Source organism: Exophiala oligosperma (assembly GCF_000835515.1).
Source record: "Exophiala oligosperma strain CBS 72588 unplaced genomic scaffold supercont1.2, whole genome shotgun sequence".
NCBI classification, from domain to species: Eukaryota; Fungi; Ascomycota; class Eurotiomycetes; order Chaetothyriales; family Herpotrichiellaceae; genus Exophiala; species Exophiala oligosperma.
Genome location: NW_015622819.1, coordinates 1,208,867 through 1,228,102, shown reverse-complemented (window position 1 = coordinate 1,228,102; position 19,236 = coordinate 1,208,867). Strand labels below are relative to the sequence as shown.

Genomic DNA, 19,236 nt, shown 5'->3' with positions numbered 1-19,236 from the left:
CAGACTACTTCGCTTTCTGGCAGCCCACGGCTACGTTGATCAGGTGGAAGACAAGTATCAGGGCAATTCAGCCACTCGAGCTTTGGCAAGAGACGAATCTGAGTATGGCGCTGAACACAGGTGAGATGAACATGGTGACAATCTGGAAACAGAGCATCTGCTGACCCTTATTCCAGCGTCGGGTTTCTCTATGATGGATACAACAAGATACCCGAGCATTTGAAGAGAATCGGCTACGTCAACCCTGCCGATAAGAAGTATTCTCCCTTGAGCCTCGCAAAGAACATGGACGGCAAAGATACGTTTGAGATACTTGCTGTGGACCCTGCGCTAGAGGCGACGAACAAGTGGTTCCGAGCCGTGAGCGCTCAATATACGCCTTGGATCCAAACCTACCCGTTCCTCGAAAGGGTCCCCATGGTCAACGACGGAGAAGTCCAGTTTGTCGACGTCGGTGGCAACCTGGGACATCAAACGTTGATACTCAAGGAAGCCAATCCTCAATTGCCCGGCAGGTTTATCGTTCAGGACCTAACGAACATTGTACCTGCCACCTCGCATCTTGCGCCGGCTGGTGTTGAGTTCCAGCCGTACAACTTCTACGACGAGCAACCGGTGAAGGGTGCCGCATGTTATTACATGCGATACATCGTTCATGATTGGGGCAATGCCGATGGCATCCGTATCTTGACGCGAGTTCGCGAAGCAATGAAACCAGGATATTCGAAATTGCTCATCAATGAATGGGTCGTGCCGGAACAGGGAGCGTCAAGGATGGTCACTGGTGCTGATATGGTCATGATGGTGGCTGGAAGTGGCATGGAGCGGACTCTGGCACAATTTCGCGAATTGATCGAAAAGGCGGGACTCAAGATTGGGGAAGTGTTTTACGCTAAGGACGAAATAAGTCCAGCTATAATCGAGGTGGTAGTTGCATAGTTTAGGGCATATTCTTGGTGCTGAACCTCTCAATTACATTCTTCACTGTCTTTCTTGACCCCAGCGTGAGTTCCAAGGAGACTTCGTCTCAGCCACCTGCAATCCCAATCATAGTTCGCCAAGTGTAGTTTCAGCTCCTATTAGTGCCTCTGTATATCTGCGTGTCACCTTCTCGATCATGAGTCCTCTGAAATACCGTTGGATTTCATCTATGCCTTGGTCTAGTGGAAAAGATCGGATCGACAAAAGCGGTAGTTTCCGGATCCGGTATTGCTCCACCTTCCGCTTTCTATCTCAAGTGGAGATTCAAAAGAACCAACACTACACAGAGGTCCCCATCGACTTCTCCATCGTTAGTTGCGGAACTTGTTTATGTCCTCTTTTGGACATCATTTTACTTCTTCACCAAGTTTCTGGGCCTAGACTTTGCAATCCTAGAATAATCTTTTGAGAATGTCCCACGACTCCACGGTCAAAAGGTTGGGGAAGTTGCGGGGATCCAGTATCCTCCATTCTCCTTTGTTCTTTGGTCATAGGAAACGTGGGAAGATGCTGGTGCCACAATCCTGTGGATCCCTATCTCCATCATGTTTATACAGTATATATCGTCCACGACTCGGCTATCCATCTCCTTCCCTCAGACGTCTAGAATACCGTCTTCCAAACCATCATCATGCCGTTTCTTGGTATCCTTGAAGACAGGAAACTTCGACACGTCCCGGGAACCGTGGTTCTCGAAGAAGGTGCTGATCACGTTCGCTCGGGGACCATCACAGGCCGACTCAAGCATGGCAGCGGCCGCAATTCTCACATCATCTTGATCCCTCAACCATCAGACGATCCGAACGACCCACTCAACTGGTCGACTGTCAAAAAGCTGACTGCGTTCGGCGTCACTAGTTTTGGCTGCATCCTCTACGCAGCCGTGATATCGGGGATGCTCAACTCTGTCTGGGCCAACATGTCACTCGAGCTCGACACCAGCATCGCCAGGCTGGTACAGACAAATGGCTATCAAGCGCTCGTCGTCGGCGTGACTGGACCGATATTCAACGCTTTGGCGCGGAAATACGGGAAACGACCCATCTTCTTGAGCGCCTCGATAATATGTCTCGTGGCCAATATTGTCGGATCTGCCGTAAACACTTATAACGGCCTCCTCACTTCGAGGATCCTCCAAGGCTTCGCTATTGCCCCTTACGAGTCTCTCATCTTCACTTTGATCAGTGACATGTTTTTTGTCCATGAGCGCGGCGTGTACGCGGCGTGGATCAATTTCCTCTTGGCTGGAATTTCCAATCTCGTCACGGTAGTGACTGGTCCCATTGGTACAAACCTCGGGTGGCGTTGGATGTGAGTTTATGGTTCGGTTACGAGCCACTATCATGCTGACGAAACCGATAGTTTCTATCTGATGGTTCTTTTCACTGGCATTCAGGCTATTCTGCAATTCTTTTTCGTTCCAGAAACCAGTTACAATCGCAATCATCAACTTGATCTTGACGAGATCGGAAACGACGAGGAGAAAGGTGAACTCGATGAGAAGCGCATTGAAGGAGCAGAAGCCTCTATGATATCGCATACTGAGAATCTCGAGGGTGCCATCCCATCTTCTTCAGCGATGTCCACGCCAATCAGACCGAAGTCTTTTCTGGAGAACCTCTCCATTGTCAGCGGATCTTTCTCGGAGGAGAATCTGTTTCAATTGTGCCTGGCACCTCTTGCTGTCTTTAGCAATCTCGCCGTGGCTTGGGTCATCGTGGTCAACTCCATGTTTGTGTGTTTCTACGTCGTGATCGCCTTTGTCCTGTCTCAGTTGTTCTCAGCTCCACCTTATCTAATGGATCCGACTTCCGTTGGATATCTATCGTTTGGGCCCTTTGTCGGTGGTGTGATCGGGACGGTGGTGCTGGGCGCTACATTGGATCCTTTCATAATATTCTGCGCTCGCCGTAACAAGGGCGTTTACGAGCCAGAGTACCGACTTGTCTTCTCGATCGTCAGTCTGACCTGTGGCGCTGGACTTATCGGTTGGGGTGTGGTGGTTGGAAAACACGACAGCCCGTACGCGGCCGCAACTCTTCACGGCCTCATGCTGTTCGGGGTGATGATTGCGTGCGTGACTTCATCGGCTTATGCTTTGGATGCGTATCGCAGTATGGCAGCGGAAATCTTCATCGCTACCATGACGGTTAAGAATCTACTGGTCTACGGGTTCAGTTATTTTCAGAATAATTGGGTCGCAGAGGCTGGCGTTACAAGGGTTTTTTACGTCTGGGGTGGAATCAGTCTGGGTCTCAGTTTGACTGCTCCTATCGTCTTCTTCTACGGGAAGAGGTATCGAAGTTTTTGGGCAAGGCACAATCTATTGGAGAAATGGCATATCAGGACTCACGAAGAGTAAGCGTAGGGCAGGCTTGCTACGGATGGTTTGTTTGCCCGAAAGACGTCAGTTCAATTCCTAGATGCCAGAGGACTTGTCTTTGGAGCGAATGACTCTATCAGGATGCTGACGAGTTCAAAAAGTCTCTTTGTAAAAATATTCCGGACTCCCCGTTCATTTTGGGAATCGATTGCTGGAGTGAGGTCTTGGACTTTCAAGGTGAAGTGGAGTTGCAACCAAACACTTAGCTCCAGGGGGATTTTGAGGGTGGTTAAGCCAGCTTATTGAATCGGGGCTCGTCAATTCTCTAATCAGGTAGTCATAACCACCAATCGCTAGCAGTAACGGTAACCCCAGGTCTTAGGCCACACATAAACATTGGGGAATTTTGTTACTGAGAGGTTTACGTAGAGCCTCGTTCGTGGATTGGAGAATCTCCGCCATGATGGCGCCTCTCCAGTTCGGCTCCATCTTTATTTCCCCCTCGACTTCGATTTTACCAAACTCTCCCATGTTTCATTTCACTTCTCCACGATATCACATACTGGTAGTAAACTTCGAACAATGTGCAGCCGCCACGTGCCGAGAAGATGCATGTCAGGTTCGTCGAACCACAGCAGATGCCCGAGGTTCCTCGTCCGGAAACAGCATCATCGCATGTCATGAAAACTTTGACCTTTGTGGACAAATCCCAAGAGAAACGAAACTTCGTCTGCCCGGTGTGCAAGAGGACGTTCAAACGCAGTGAGCATTGTGCTCGGCATCAGCGCGCTCATACTCAAGAACGACCATTCCCCTGCAAATTCTGTGACCGCCGCTATGCACGCCGGGATTTGGTTGCACGGCATGAGCGGGCAGTTCACGCGCATGGATCCTCAGATGTGGCTCCTAGCGTACCCGTGCCCGGTGTGAGCGGCACCTCTGTCTCTACGAAAGGTGATGATCGCTTGAAAAGTGGAAGCAATGCTGCCGCAGAGGATAGGGTTGAATCTTCAAGACAAGAAGAAACGGCGACGATGGCACTGTTCTTTGAGCAAGCTCCAGTCGCATCTCTGCCGATGGAATCATCTCCACAAGATACGAATACTAACCAGGAACATGAAAATGAGGACAGTGCTGTCCATCGACGGAGTTTCCTGGAATCTTTCCACCCCGAAAATGGTGTTCACGCATTCAAAAGAGCGGGACGGAGTTCCCTAGAAGGCGACTTTGACATGTTGATGAACGACATCCAAACCACGGACCAGCCTTCTTCTCTGGATATATTTGACGAGTTAAACTTCTTCGACCCGTACAACGGCATGTCACCACTTCCGAACATAACACTGAGTCCCTCAGTGCAGACAAATCTACGGGAAACCAATCATACAACGACATTGCGAAGTTTCAACGCAACAAGACCAGCTACCTTTCAACTGTGGGGACAAGAACAGCGGCAGCACCGAAGCACTCAGGTTTCCAATACAAGTGCCACGAATGCTGTCTTTCCCTTGCTTTCACCCACCACTGATCCGAGCAGTATCCCCACTTCTTCAGGTCCATCTGATACCTATACTTGCAGTCCAAAGAGTTCAGACTCCGTGTCGGGAACCAGCCGAAAACTACGACTTGCTCCGTTGACAGAGTCTCATCGTGACACGATTCTACAGGAATGTCACAACACCCCCGTGGTGGCGCATCGAGACGACGCCAAACACATCACCCTCCCATCGACCAACACCTTGAACCAGCTCTTGGGCACATTTGTCGATGTATTCTTGTCGCACCTTCCAGTCATTCACCTGCCAACCTTTGACCTCGACAAGACTCAACCTCCTCTCATCCTTTCCATGTGCGCGATCGGCGCCTTGTACCGACTCGAACGAAAGATGTCTCTAGATTTATATCTACAAGCGGATCAACTTTTGCTTCGAGAATGGCACAAGCCAGCTCGACGAGAAGAAGCATTTGAAAGTGTATTCAGTAAATACGAAAGGAGTCGTCGCCGTCACGATAAAGGCCCCGAAACTCGTCAATGCTCATCATCTCAATTGTGGATGGTTCAGTGTAGAGTACTACTCACATGGTTTGCTTCTTTTACTGGGAACCCTACACTCGTGAGAAAAGGAATTCAGGACGTCAGCATCCTGGTAAATGTGAGGGTTTTCGGGATCGTTCTTATGTTTACGGTCAGTGACATTGCTAACATGTTGCCCAGGAATACCACAATCGTAAACGAAAATTGAGTCCCGAGGAACCATCCACCCTTTCCAACTGGTCTGAATGGTGTAACCGTGAATCTGAAAAAAGGTGAATTTCTGCTTGCTTTGTTTCCTCCCTCATGCGAGGAATAGGCCTAAGATTGATATTTCCCAGACTCCTCCATTCTATATTTGTACTTTGCAGTCTCATCACTGCGGCTTACGACATCCCACCGGTCCTTTCAGTACTACAAGATGGAGAGGTAGAGTTGCCTTCTGAAGACAAGTTATGGGTGGCACCATCGGAGGTCATGTGGCAGCAATGTGTCAATCAAACAGAGCGTGTCAAGGCTGTCAGTATTATCGACGGAGTTTCTTGTTTCATGAACAACACCACCCCCCAAATCCAACAGACTGATTCCGACAGCGGTCTACATCCTTCATGGCCTCCATTCGCTGTCGTGATCATCTTACATGGAGTATCGATTCAATTCTGGCACATGTCACAGTATGCGGACTTGACGAGGTCCCAACGGGCCCAGAACTTGTCCTTCTGCTTTTCCACCACCGCCGCCGCCGCCAGCAGCACTCCAACGACGGCATCCCCATCTCTCGAATTTCTACTACACGAGCACAACGAGACCATCCTCGACAGGTGCCGCTCACAAACCCCACGACAAACCAAAGTCCCCGCAAACGACGGTCTATGGGACGAGACCGAAGGACCCTTGTCTTTTAATTGTTTGTGCATTCTTCGTTTGATCCACCTCCGAGCCTTCACAGGAGCCAACCCTATCGACAAGGGCATCTTGTTGACTTCGGATCCCTCCGAGGTGACGACGGCCTTGCAGAAGTTCATGTCCAGTCCACAGACCCGAAACGTGTACGTCACAAAAACCGCCCGTCAGGCCCTGGAAGGTATCAAGACCCCCTCGCAGGTAGGGTGGAAATTGGTGCAAAAGACCGTGGGTTTCAAATGGAGTGTAGACGTTGCGATTTTTTACTGGGCTTTTGGTAAGTAATGCCATCATCCACCACAAGCCCTGCCCATGTGGGAATATGTCAGATCAGGATGTGAGTCAGTGAAGAGCTAATGGTCACTTTCAGGCCTATTCTTTGTAAGATGGATTCATACCATCGAGAAACTCATCAAGGGTCACCACTCCCATCACCATCGCCAACACCACGACATGCCCAGCGTCGATGAAGCCGAGACCTCCGTCTTGGAAGAAACTCGACGCACTTTTCTGGAAAATGACCTGATGACCACGACGATGACCACGACGGACGTTGACAATAATAATAATAATGATCCTTCCGATTCTTTCGACGATACCGGCGATAAAAACAACCACGACAGATCTTCTTTGGCCGCCCAGGTCAGTCGTCACCTTGCCGTCTACTTCACCGACACTTGGAGTTGGGGCATCACGGCCAGGTTCGGTCACGTCTTGAACCAATTGGCCGAGATTTGTGAACGAGACCTTTTGAGTCTTTTGGCGGACCATCCACAGGAAAACCCCCACGGAGTGACCACAAGACGGTAGAGACACACCTGTACGGGGAGGAACCACAGACGACCTGTTAAGAGGACAACTCGTCACCTACCTGGATGGCCGAAGGAGCCACAAAAGACAATGGACAATTGAAACCCTGGTCAAGTACTATTACATCCGTACCCAAAAACTCTCTGTACTCTCCCTCCCTGCGTGTGATACATATACACGGCACATTGATGAGGATGGGAAAATTCCTGACGACTTCCATCTGCAAGTTTTACGCGGGGATGTAGACCAAAAACCATTGTCGTATTGGTTAACCTTGTTCTGTGATAAGACGAGTACACTGTGCATGTACGAGTACTCCCTGAGTTACTATTGATACAATCCAATCCCAAGCCCAGACCACCAATGGCAGTCCCGCTTTGCGCCTAGTGCTACTTGAGGACCAAAAAAAAGAAGAAACCCATGTTTTGTTTCGCTGCCCCCGTGCATCGACTTCGCACCTGTGAGCAGTAACCCATCCCAACGCCTATTCTTCCCATCGACCAAATTTCTACACAGTGGCCCACTCAACAGTCTCCAGTGCCAACAGCACCAAGATCAACGTCGAGGGCAAAATCCATATGACATAACTTTGAAACAGAATCCTGCTCATCAAGCTAGGATACACATTGTTTTGAGTAGTGATCTGTCCAATCTGTAAAGCGACGGGGGCTCCCGATAACAAAAAGGCTACAATCACAAATATCTTGTCGTCAACAATACTGACTGGAACGTATTTGGCGATCAAGGCGATAACAGGAGCCATCACTACCGTGGGCAGCACCATGCGCGACACCAGAGCTGCGTAGAGAAGCTTTCGTTCTTCATTTGGATCGGTAATGGCACCCACAGGATTCTTGGGAACTGTGTTCTTTGCCAGGTTACCACCGAGGACAACCAGAATCAGGGGAACTGCAACCGCGCCGCTTTGATCAATGGCTCGCGACACTGAATTGCGGACAAATGTGCCATTGTCGTAAAAGAGGTGTTGCAATGCAGGAATCGATGCGACAATGATTGCAATTAACATGGCCCAGAGTGGAGGGTTCATGAATTCCCAGAGTCCCGCGAAGAATCGAGAGATTTTCATCGACATCCAAGACAGAGTCTTCTGAAGCGATTTTGGCAAAGAGTTGAAAGCTGAGTTGGCAGTCTGTCTAATGGCATGGTTGGTCTTCAACGTATGGTATCTCACGAAGTTCTTTGCCTTGTTGACGTATCCTTGAATACCACCACATTCTTCGTCATATTTCTTGTTATCGGATGTCTTGAGCCAAGCTGGGTAATTCAACCCGTGGTGTGGCGCCACCATCCCGTTTGTAGGGGTAGGCATGAGCTCCGGCACACTGCTGGATGTATTCAGGTTCCGGTGTGAGGAATTCCTGGAAGATCTCGCGGAGAATTTGTTACCATCACGAGGAGTCTTCAGGCCGTCGGATTTGGACGTTGTCGGAGACTCGGTCCCAACTTGAGTCTGATCATCCTCGTATTCTTCAAAGTCATCAGTGCTATCTCGATCGGCATCATAACTTGGACTCAGCAAGCGCTCTTGTTCTTGATCTGAGTCTGTATCGTCTCGATATGCGCCGCGACCTCTTTCAAGCTGGTCCACTTGTTTCGTGCCACCTTCTTCCACGGTGTAGGATTCTGGCGGCGCCAGGAGCACGTTGTAACCCCAACTCCAGCGAAGCAGTTGACCCAGTTGTTGAAAGATGAGCAAATATAGAATCCCTCGGGCCGCGACTTCATCGTCGTTGTCATGCGGCACCTTGTCCCAATGTAAGCCCTTGAGTGTCTTGGAGAGCGAGATGACCAGCGATATGGGCAAAGAGTTCGAATTGCCAAAGACACCCATTGCGATGAGGAAGTTTTCCTGTCTCTTTCGGAACTTGAGAAACTTGGCAATAATCCGGGCTCCCAGGTATGAGACCAATGTTTGCATCACAAAGATGACGGGGATAATTGCCAAGTCAGCCAGTTTTTCCGCGGTCAACTGGGACGCCAATTTCTGAAAGATCAGGCATGGCGTGAAAAGCATGATATTGAGATTGGCGAGGAACTTTTGTGCTTCGGCATCGAACATACCCTGCCTCGCCACGATGTAGCCTGGCAGACTGACGCAGACGACTTCGAGTACGGCTTCGAAGACAAGGAGGGTCAAATGCCCGAAGTCGGGATGGCCGGAATGCGGAGGAAGTTTGTTTTTCAGGACTTCGATTGCATTTCCAACCAAAGGGACTTGGTCGCGAGCTACCAGCGTTCCAAGAATCTGTCGGCCCTGAAACGAGACAGGACTGGAAAAGTATTGGGAGAGAGGCATCGTGAAGGGGAGGCTCGAGAGCCTTTCGAGGAGGTCGGAGGAGAGGAAGGAAGGTATGAGAGTCGGTTGATCAGAGAATATGAGCTCGTAGTTGTGATATTTGGACGGCGATCGTTCTGTTATTCCGTGACGGCTGCCGGCGTCAACGAGGCCCAAGAGGCCGGTGTTATTGGCTGCAACTTTTTACGGAAGCAGGGAACTTTGTGAAAGGCAGAGGCAGCAATCAAGAAAACAAAAATCCAACAATTGTCATTGTCAGAGTGTAATAAGTCGTGCCGCCGACTTAAGAGCAGACAAACGAATTGAAGGGGAAAGATAAGGGAAGGTCGAGGAGGTTGAGGTTGAGGTTGAGAGAAGTAACTGTGGTGTCGTTCGTGACGTGGTTGGGGGCGCAGTTTGCTTGACAATGATGTATTTATTACTTGGTTGCGAGTGTTACGGCTACGGCGTATGGAGTGCGGAATACTTGGGCTGCCAGTCCCAGTCAATGAGAATAGCGATGAAGAAATCCATAATTCCATGGCTACGATGCCTTGTTTCTGAACTCCTGCAACACGTGTATCTGCACTTTTACGGAGGAATCGAAGCATGTGAATCTCCTGATTTCTTCCTTCACGTACTCCGTACATATCTTCCTATGTACTTGTATTCTACTCCATAATCATTCTTAATCATTCTTAGTGCTCTTAGTCTGTCATATGTGCCCATATACGAAGTATCGTCAACCTCCTCTGCCCCGACGTCCACTACTTAGAAGCGCCTTCCGACACCAGGTACTCACCTACCTCACCTAGGTGCTCATGCAAGTGGTATTGATCCATGCCAACTCATTCCTACAGCCATACGGATACTATAGCGTTGGGTGAACTTTTATATGTTATATTTTAAGCTCATCGGGAGCACAGGCTTAAAAGTGTTTTCAGTGCTCCGTATGGACACAATTCATGCCAATCCCAATTACCATTATTCATCCGGATGCCTATTCTATACCCAGATCTCACCTCCTACTACTACGGACTACTGTAGCCACCAGATCTACCTTGAATCGGTTCTTACAAGTTATGCAATACTCTGGCTAGAATGGAAAATAGTGGTATCGTTATCAATGCAAATCAACGAAGTAAAATCAGGTACAAATACAGTCGACGCACACGAGAGCCGCTTCAACTCCATCCCTGGCGAGTGATACTCCGTGTCCATGTCAATATGCTAAGCCAGCACTTTTGTCGCGCCACACGCCTTCCGTCCTCTCCCTGCTGCCTACAGTGTATGTTGCTGAGTTCGAGGATCATTGCTTTGGCTGAACCGTCCACAATACATACCCAGTGCAGAACCATCAATTCAGACCATACTCCTAGCGCACAAGGAACAAGGCTTTAATTCTCTGTCGGCGCATCTCCCGCCACCTCTCTCACAAGAGAGTCGTAGCTATTGTGAGATTGTCTTCCCATTTCGTAATGTTCGTTTCCCTTCTTTGCTAACTTCCGCCACGCCAGCCTGGAACAGATCTTCGAATCTAGGGTAGCCGTAACCTCTGGGGAGACTTCTGGGACGACCTGGAAGTTCCAATGCGTCTGGCCTGGTACGCATGTAAGAAAGTCTGCTGTTAGCCTCAGCCTCTGCGATTTCATTGTCTGCGTCATTCCCGCCTGGGCCACTCTACAGCTCTGCCTCAGGCCCATCATCCATCTCTGCTCGAGCAGCAGCTTCAGTTCGAGCCTCGCCCTTTGCATTGGCTGCTTCTCTCTCTAATCTGCCTTCCTCTTGCGCTTTGGCAACTTCGTCATCTCCAGCGACTTCTTGCTTGACTGCTGTTTCTTCCGTCGGTGCTCCTGTGGCGTCTGGCTGGCTGCCGGACGACGCTGCCACTACTACAGCACGGGTATCATCAGCAGCACCCTCGACTTTCGTTGTCGTCGAAGCAGGCATATCGCCATCGGTCGGTTGCTGTGCAGAGGGCGACTCTGGAGGAGTCTTCTGTTGGGCGGGCTTGTTCTCGACGCTGATGGTAGACTCTTCATCAGCTGCATGCGGACTGATGGTAGTGGCAGGCTCAGCATCCGCATCTCCCATCTCGACGTCACCATCGGCGGCGGCCGCTACAGCAGGCGAATGTGGCTTTGAAGCAACCGCAGAACCACTCGCAGGTGCAGCACTCCCACCTAGAATTTGACGAATCTCATCGTTCAAACTCTCGTCTACGTTCATTTCGTCCCCAGGAAGGCTCCAATCTTGCTGTGGCGTTTCAACCCCGCTTCCAGTTTCGAGTCCAGAGTCATTGCCAACATCCGTGATTTTGCGATAATTCTGAATGATGCGTCGTTTCCTACTGCCGAGACGTCCATTTGAATCTTCCACAACTTCTTCATCGCTATCGGATAGTTCTCCATTCTTCTCAACGTACTTGTCTGCCCTACGCTGAGACACGCGGATGTCGCCAGTCTGTTCTTCGTCTAGATCGTCCAGAGCTGCTTCGTCATCATCGTTCATCCCGAGCGACTGGCTGGGTACGTCAGTCATCTGTACAGATGGCGCGTGGGCAGTTCTCTTCAAGTTGTCGAGGACTTGAACTAAGATCTTTTCAAGGTACTCCCTGGAGTTGGCATTGTCCATGTTGGATGGTCGCACATCTAGTTCGTAGTCAGGCGCATAGTACTATATGGAGTTAGTCCAGGTTTAACAAAGGCCCTTGCATGCATCTTACCTCGTAATAGTCGTTGTAGGGCAGATTAGGGTGCATAGGCTCTCCAACGAGGCATCCAGTCTCAAAGGCCCAGGTTCTGGCGACATTCCGCATTGTGTAGCCACCCCCACCTACAATCAGAGTGGGCAAATTGAATGACTTGACAAAGTTCACACAGTTCGCGTGACCCTTCATGCTGAGATTGAAACATCCAAGTCGATCGCCCGAGAGAGAGTCGCCACCACATTGCAATACGACTGCTTCAGGTTGATAGAACTCCATGATGGCTCGGATCACAGGTTCAAAAATACTCTTGTAGGAGGCATCGTCAATGCCATCACGGAGAGGAAAATTGACAGCATAGTGCTTGCCTAACCCTACGCCAATATCCCTGAGCTCACCAGTGCCAGGAAAGTATTCGCCGTACTTGTGGAAAGAGGCGGTCATGACTCTGTCGGTGGTGTAGAAAGCTTCCTCAACGCCGTCCCCATGATGGACGTCGATATCAATGTAAAGAACTCTCTTATGAAATCGTAGCAGCTCGATGATGCCCAGGACGATGTCGTTGACGTAGCAAAACCCACTGGCTTCACTCTTTTTCGCATGATGCAGACCACCGGCCCAGTTGATCGCGATGTCGGCTTTTTGCCTATTGAGGCGTGCCGCGCCTTCCATGGAGCCACCCGCGCTAATACCACAGAACTCAAAGAGTCCGTCAAACACGGGACAGTCGTCTCCGACGTTGTATTTTTGCTGCTCTTTTGCATATGAATCCATATTATCAGGTGTGACCTTGGCTAGAAAATCGATGTATTCGTCTGTATGGAATTGCGTCATTTCATACTTGGTCGCAGGCTTCGCACGGTAAATTTCCATCTGTTTGTAGAGGCCATAGTTCATGACAAGGGAGTGCGCAAGTCGTATTCGGTGAGGCTTCATGGGGTGACCCGATACGTAGGCGTAGTTTCCAACATCGGAATCGTAGAAGTATGCCACCCTCTTCTTGCTGTCGCCCTTCAACTTCGGGGGATCAACTGGCGCGAAAGACATAATGACAGTGGTTCAGTCGCGCAAGACGACCAGGAACCGACGAGGTAAATGATCGTATGCTCAGGAGGAATGACAGACTCTTCTTGCGCTTGCTGAGGCTCTCGATCAGAGAAGGTCGTAGCTAGGACGATTGTTGGTTGAGAGGGAAAGGGTGCTTTTATAAGAGAAGGTGAGGAGGCAAAGAGTGAGAAAAACCGAGGGCCAAATTTCTAAAGACGTTTGACTTCGTGTGTTAGAACTGCTGCCTGCTGATGTTCCAGAATATACCAGCTTTGACTGGGTACCATAAGGATCACAGAAGTTGTCAACTGGTTTACATCGTTTTAACAGAGTCTCGTCTCCAACTTGAGTTCAACGCGGAGGAGGAACAAGTGTAAAGCCTGACATAGAAAGTTGACCGAGGAAGGACTGTTTAGACCTGCCGCATCATTTGGAAAGGGGAAGGTTGGCCGATTCATCTTCAGGCGGCGAGGCGGTTACGCGGGTTTGTAGCTGTGACTTGCGCTGCATCTTGACTTGTCGTCAATAAATCGCCAACATCTTCAATAAGAATCACCGAGTCTTTCAAACTTGACGATCTCCTTCTCTTCATATCGTACTATCCAGAGCTCTCCCAAAAGTCCAAATCAATACATATTACCTCCGATTCCGTCGCAGTTCTGTCCGGCGCTTCAACGCCACGATTCTCAATCCTCCCTCCTGTACCGATCCATTTCTTACAACATAATCCACAATGGACCGATTCAATCGTATGCTTGCGGCTGCCTCGGGCATGGGCATCCCTGGAAGCGCCCCTGGCCATGACACAAATCTTGTCGATAACTCAGAAACCGTTTACATCTCCTCCCTTGCTTTGCTGAAAATGTTAAGGCATGGTCGCGCCGGCGTACCTATGGAAGTCATGGGTCTCATGCTTGGAGAGTTTGTGGATGACTTCACCGTGCGAGTCGTCGATGTATTTGCCATGCCACAGTCCGGAACTTCAGTCTCAGTAGAATCCGTTGACCCCGTCTTCCAGACGAAGATGATGGACATGCTACGTCAAACCGGTCGGCCAGAGACTGTAGTGGGATGGTATCACTCGCATCCAGGATTTGGATGCTGGCTATCGAGTGTCGATATCAATACCCAGCAATCATTCGAACAGCTCACACCTCGTGCGGTCGCAGTTGTCGTCGATCCCATACAATCTGTCAAGGGCAAGGTCGTTATTGACGCATTCCGCCTCATCAACCCGCAAACCATGATGATGGGACAAGAACCCCGCCAGACCACTTCAAACTTGGGACATCTGAACAAGCCTTCGATCCAAGCACTCATCCACGGATTGAACAGACATTACTACAGCATTGGGATCCAATACCGCAAAACAGGGTTGGAAGAGAATATGTTGATGAACTTGCACAAAGAGGTCTGGACAGAAGGTTTGGAGCTGCCGCATAGCTTTGGTGGCGAGAGAAAACGGAACGAAGAGGGTCTGAAACAACTTGTCCATCTCGCAGAAGGCTACGAGCGCAGAGTCAGGGAAGAGAACGAATTATCACCGGAGCAGCTGAAAACTCGATATGTTGGCAAGGTGGACCCGAAGAAGCACATCGAGGATGTTGGGCAGCGATTGATAGAGGACAATATTGTCGCCGTATCAAGACAGGCGATCGACAAAGAAGCCAGCGTCCCCAAGAAGGCACATCAGACAAATGGTCACGGGCTGGCAAATGGTGCAGATGGCGACATGGATGTGGACGAAGAACTGTGAGTCGGTCACGAGAAAAGATCGGCACTCGACTGTGTAACTTGTATCTACAGATTTCATGGCGGGCATGGCGTTCGGCTGCTGCATAGACAGGCGAAACATTGGCGGCACCTGCGGGAATGTGCAAGACTCGACGCAGAAAAGCGTTATGAGATGCTAAAAACCTTTGACAATACAATTGTTTGATAATTAAAATTCGCTTACAATTCGCTCGTTTCGTTAAGTCATGCAAAATCATGATGCTGACACAATCAAACCCAGAAAAGGACTTTAATTCCTTCTGGGGTGGCAAAGGGCTTCGTTGGCCCCAGCGTCCATGTCTTGCCTTTGAAGTCGGCCTCGGTCAGTAGTCGAGACACCAAAGGGCCCTGCGTGTCCACGCCTGGATTCCCGTCAACTTCAATGTACTCCAGCCGGGGCATTACTGCCAGGACATCGCGAAGCAGATCGCCGCAAAAGTCGGTGTAGAAATTGAGCGAGACTCTGTACTTTTCGTACGTCGGCGTACTCGGGTCGCATTGCACAAACAGTCTCAGGCTTTGCACGGCGGACAATTTTCCCAGTCGTCTCGCCAGGAGCTTGCTGACCCGCCACGTCTTGGGCGGACTGGCCCAGCTCGAGCCCACCACCATTTCCAACTTTGTCACCATGGCCCGATACATCGGGCGCAATTCTTGGATGATGGGCGCGGGCGTGAAGTCCTGCAAGGGAAAGATCCTGAAGCTCAGAGAGCTGTACAGAATGTATGATGTCTCCTGGTGCATCCTCCTGCTGACCGCCAGGATCGAAGTGCGAGTCTTCTTCCGTCCATCCTTGCCTCTGTAACCCGGCTTGCCGAACAAAATCAAGCCGTAGATCTTGTTACGTATCTCGGCGGGCAGCTCGAAGAACTTGAACGGTCCGCCAGGCAGGGCCGGTACATCTGGTTCCGGGGAGTCAGGAGAAACCTCCTCGTCGATTGCCTTCCTGGAGAAGCCCTTTTTCGATTTCAAGCGATCTTCGGGAATAGGGAAGGCGTTCACGAGGCCGGTCCTCCAGGAGGGCGGCATTTGGGGGCCTGGTAATATGGAGGACGAGACCAAGTGCACACGCGACCGGACTCGGGTTTCATGCACTCATTGCGACTGTAGGGCTGACAAAGTAGGAGGAATGGATAGCAGGCAGTAGAAGGTGAGAATGTTGCGTCCTTACGGGGCGACGAAGATCATTGGGCGAACCTCTTCTCGCGCTCTTGAAGAGGACGGCGTGGTTTACTCTCCCGAGCTAATACAATCCCTCGAACATACAATGATTGTGATCGGCGGATCAAATTTCCTCGGTGCAACTTTCATGAGAGGAGAGAAGAAGAAGAAAGAAAAGAGGAGGAGAGAAGAGACTAAAGAGGAGATGGAGCAGCAGCAGGTTTCTCCGCTTTTTCCCGCCAAGGCAGTAATACATTGACCCGAGCGCAGTTTGGTGATGATTCTGTTCTGAGTGACGCTGGGGAAAGTTTTCGAAAGCATCTCCAAATTCGAAGCGTGCAGTGGTTCAGAGAAACTGCTGCTACTGTCTACCTTACTATCTTGAAATCATCCCCGGTATCTTCGAGGACTTCTGGCAGGTGGTGTTATGAGTGATCCAGGATGTTAAGCCGCGCAGTTTTGCCTCTCTTGAGGCCACGACAGTGCCGGCCTCTGATTGCGCATGCTCTTTCACCAGCACGAGCCTACAGTCGCTCCCAAGGCATTAAAGGTCCCGACTACAAACATCCCACCAATTCCCAACCAGATGCATCGAAAGAGCCCCTTCGAAAAGTCCCTCTAAGTCCGGCAAACCCTGCCGCCCAGGATGACCAACCTCCAGAGACGCCGCCGTTTGGAGTCGACCCTGCTCGAGACCTCGATGATGTTTCTGGCTCAGTGTCGAGGGCGACAAGAAGGTCAATGAGGGACCGGCAGAGACAAAATGCGGCTGCAGGAGAGACACAATCGGAACAAGAGACCACAGATGCTCAGGCTGAGTCGGAGCCACAGTCTCAGCAGCCTCTCCCTGATCTGAGACAGGGTATTCCATCGACCTTGGATGCAGAGCTGGGTCGAGCCGGGCAAAGTCAGCAACCTCACGCACGAAAGGCCAGCCTCAACATCACGGAAGAATCGGACGAGCCGAAGCCTTCTGAGGAAGGTGACCGAGGTCGGGGTGAAACTCCCCGCCAGCAATACGTCTCATCCAGTGACCGGAAGAAGAATGCGGTTTTCAGATACATGTACTTAGCACTAGGCCTGGGCGCCGTCGGGTACTCCGTCTACTTGGGACGCAACTGGGAAAACGAAGAGGAGGCAAAGAAGCATACCGATGCTCCGTCCGGCTGGCAATTGGGACTCTTCTGGAAACGAATCCAAGCTCGCCTTGGCTCAACCATGAGCTACTATCGAGATCCAGTAACCACCAAGCTGCTGCCTGACGAAGATCCAGATCCGAACATGCGATTCCCTTTTACCCTCGTCCTCAGTTTGGAAGACATGCTCGTACATTCTGAGTGGACAAGAGAGCACGGGTGGCGCGTCGCCAAACGTCCTGGCGTGGACTACTTTCTGCGATATCTCGGGAGCTACTACGAAATTGTTCTGTTCACCAGCCAGCCCATGGCTGTGGTCGAAGGGTTGCTGAGGAAGTTGGACCCATATTCTACCATCCGATGGCCGCTGTTCCGTGAAGCTACCGTGTACCAGGATGGCCACCACGTCAAGGTAACTTTCAAATCTCGTTCTAGAAGCAAACAAGTGCTGACTTTTTCCTAGGACCTCTCGTACCTTAACCGTGATCTCAAGAAGGTGTTGATCATGGACACCGATCCCAACCATGTCAAGAATCAACCCGAGAACGCTATCATCCTCCCCAAATGGAAAGGCGACCCGAATGACCAGACCCTAATTCAGTTCATTCCGTTCCTGGAGTACCTTGCAACAATGGGATTCGAGGACGCAAGAGAAGTGCTCAAGTCTTTTGAAGGCAAGTATATTCCAGCAGAATTCGCGAGACGGGAGAAGCTCCTTCGCGAGAAGTTCGAGAAGCAAGAAGCAGAAAAGAAAGGGCACAAGTCCAAGAAGAGTTTAAGCAGCCTAGGCTCCTTCCTGGGATTATCCAAGCCTCATGAGGAAGAAAGTCTTGGGGAAGGAAAGATGCTTTGGGATCAAATCCGAGAACGAGGACAGCGGCAATACATGGAATTCGACAAGAAGATCAAGGAGGAAGGCGAGAAGTGGTTGGCTGAACGAGACGCCGAGGAGAAGAGAATGCAGGAAGAGGCCATGAAGAACATGAACCTTGGCGGATGGTTCTCGGGAGTTTTGGGAAGTGGTGACAAGCCCGCAGAGGAGAAGAAATGAGGTGGTCTAAAGTAATACTTTGATCGAGTGACGATCTGTATAAAAGTGCGACGTATGTAGGATTTAGGGGGGTTTTCCACGGGCAGTGCGAAGATGAGTTCAGCAGGTCTAATCGACAAAGCTGGGGCATCATCCTCCGTATTAGGCCGCCATATCTCCATTCATGTACAGTTATTTTATTTATCCTTGAGTGGTGTTTGAGACAGACTTGGGTGATTTTAATCGGAAACAAGACTTGACGGATAGGGTTGCAGTTAGAATCCAAAGGAGCAACATGTCCGTCCATGCTCGGTGTGATGAATTCAACGTTATCCATAGTGTGAAGATTCCAGGGTTGCAATGCCGTAGAGGTACATCCGTAATCTGGGGAAGAGATGGTGGTACTCTTACGGAAAGCTGAGGTAGAAGATGTTTGATGTCAGGGAGCCACCGACTCCTAGGTGATCGGCGAGGCTGTCTGACGGTCATTTCAAGAGCCGGGACCTGATTCCTACTGCGAAACACAGTGTGGCCCCCCTTTCGCTTCCGCCGGTCTGACGACGGTGTTTTCCGAGCAGAGATTGGGGCTCTGTCGTTAGACTGTGTCTGGGATCTAAGAAAAGAAACCCAGATGTTACTTTTTAACTGGGACTGCGTAATGCGATTGGAATGTTCGGCTTCGCTTGCTTCCTTTGCTGTGCGCCATCATCTTTAGGCACCTCCAAACTAAGCAAAAGCAGGGTTCCATTTCTTCTTCCATTCCAGCTTGGCCCATTCTACTGTACGAGTACGAATTACAGGGGCCACCGCTGACCACCTGGACTGGTTGGACTTAAGCTAGGTACCTTAACTAACAACTGGACTCAACTCTTTGTGCCGTGGCCCGAAACCGTTCACTACTACTGAACAAACCCCCGTCGTCGCCCTCTTACCAAACATCATACTTGACTGTACTTTGGCAAAACATCACCATAATCCCAACTGGTCGACATACAACACCATCGAGAACCGACTTCAGCGCTCACCATCACGAAGCT

The 19,236-nt window shown here is 50.3% G+C and overlaps 6 protein-coding genes across 6 annotated transcripts; 3 read left to right on the top strand and 3 right to left on the bottom strand.

Annotated features, from left to right (window-relative positions):
- Positions 1–3,912: 3,912 nt before the first annotated feature.
- On the top strand, positions 3,913–7,049 carry PV06_01912 (uncharacterized protein; the record flags this gene model as incomplete). Its single annotated transcript, XM_016402548.1, has 4 exons — positions 3,913–5,457; positions 5,520–5,611; positions 5,678–6,516; positions 6,610–7,049. The coding sequence occupies 4 exons, from the start codon at positions 3,913–3,915 to the stop codon at positions 7,047–7,049; spliced, it is 2,916 nt and encodes a 971-aa protein (XP_016266445.1).
- Positions 7,050–7,307: 258 nt separating this feature from the next.
- On the bottom strand, positions 7,308–9,752 carry PV06_01911 (uncharacterized protein). The gene has a single exon (XM_016402547.1). The coding sequence runs from the start codon at positions 9,364–9,366 to the stop codon at positions 7,558–7,560; it is 1,809 nt and encodes a 602-aa protein (XP_016266444.1). The 5' UTR covers positions 9,367–9,752; the 3' UTR covers positions 7,308–7,557.
- Positions 9,753–10,427: 675 nt separating this feature from the next.
- PV06_01910 (histone deacetylase RPD3) lies at positions 10,428–13,471 on the bottom strand. Its single transcript, XM_016402546.1, has 2 exons — positions 12,071–13,471; positions 10,428–12,021 (listed from the first exon to the last, which is right to left on the bottom strand). Exons 1-2 carry the CDS (start codon positions 13,097–13,099, stop codon positions 11,026–11,028), a joined length of 2,025 nt encoding a protein of 674 aa, XP_016266443.1. The 5' UTR covers positions 13,100–13,471; the 3' UTR covers positions 10,428–11,025.
- A 142-nt stretch (positions 13,472–13,613) lies between these two features.
- Positions 13,614–15,047, top strand: PV06_01909 (26S proteasome regulatory subunit rpn11). Its single transcript, XM_016402545.1, has one exon. It carries the CDS (start codon positions 13,833–13,835, stop codon positions 14,853–14,855), a length of 1,023 nt encoding a protein of 340 aa, XP_016266442.1. The 5' UTR covers positions 13,614–13,832; the 3' UTR covers positions 14,856–15,047.
- PV06_01908 (uncharacterized protein) lies at positions 15,008–16,181 on the bottom strand. Its single transcript, XM_016402544.1, has one exon. It carries the CDS (start codon positions 15,899–15,901, stop codon positions 15,104–15,106), a length of 798 nt encoding a protein of 265 aa, XP_016266441.1. The 5' UTR covers positions 15,902–16,181; the 3' UTR covers positions 15,008–15,103.
- A 152-nt stretch (positions 16,182–16,333) lies between these two features.
- PV06_01907 (uncharacterized protein) lies at positions 16,334–18,460 on the top strand. Its single transcript, XM_016402543.1, has 2 exons — positions 16,334–17,581; positions 17,633–18,460. The coding sequence occupies exons 1-2, from the start codon at positions 16,475–16,477 to the stop codon at positions 18,218–18,220; spliced, it is 1,695 nt and encodes a 564-aa protein (XP_016266440.1). The 5' UTR covers positions 16,334–16,474; the 3' UTR covers positions 18,221–18,460.
- The last annotated feature ends 776 nt before the right edge of the window (positions 18,461–19,236 follow it).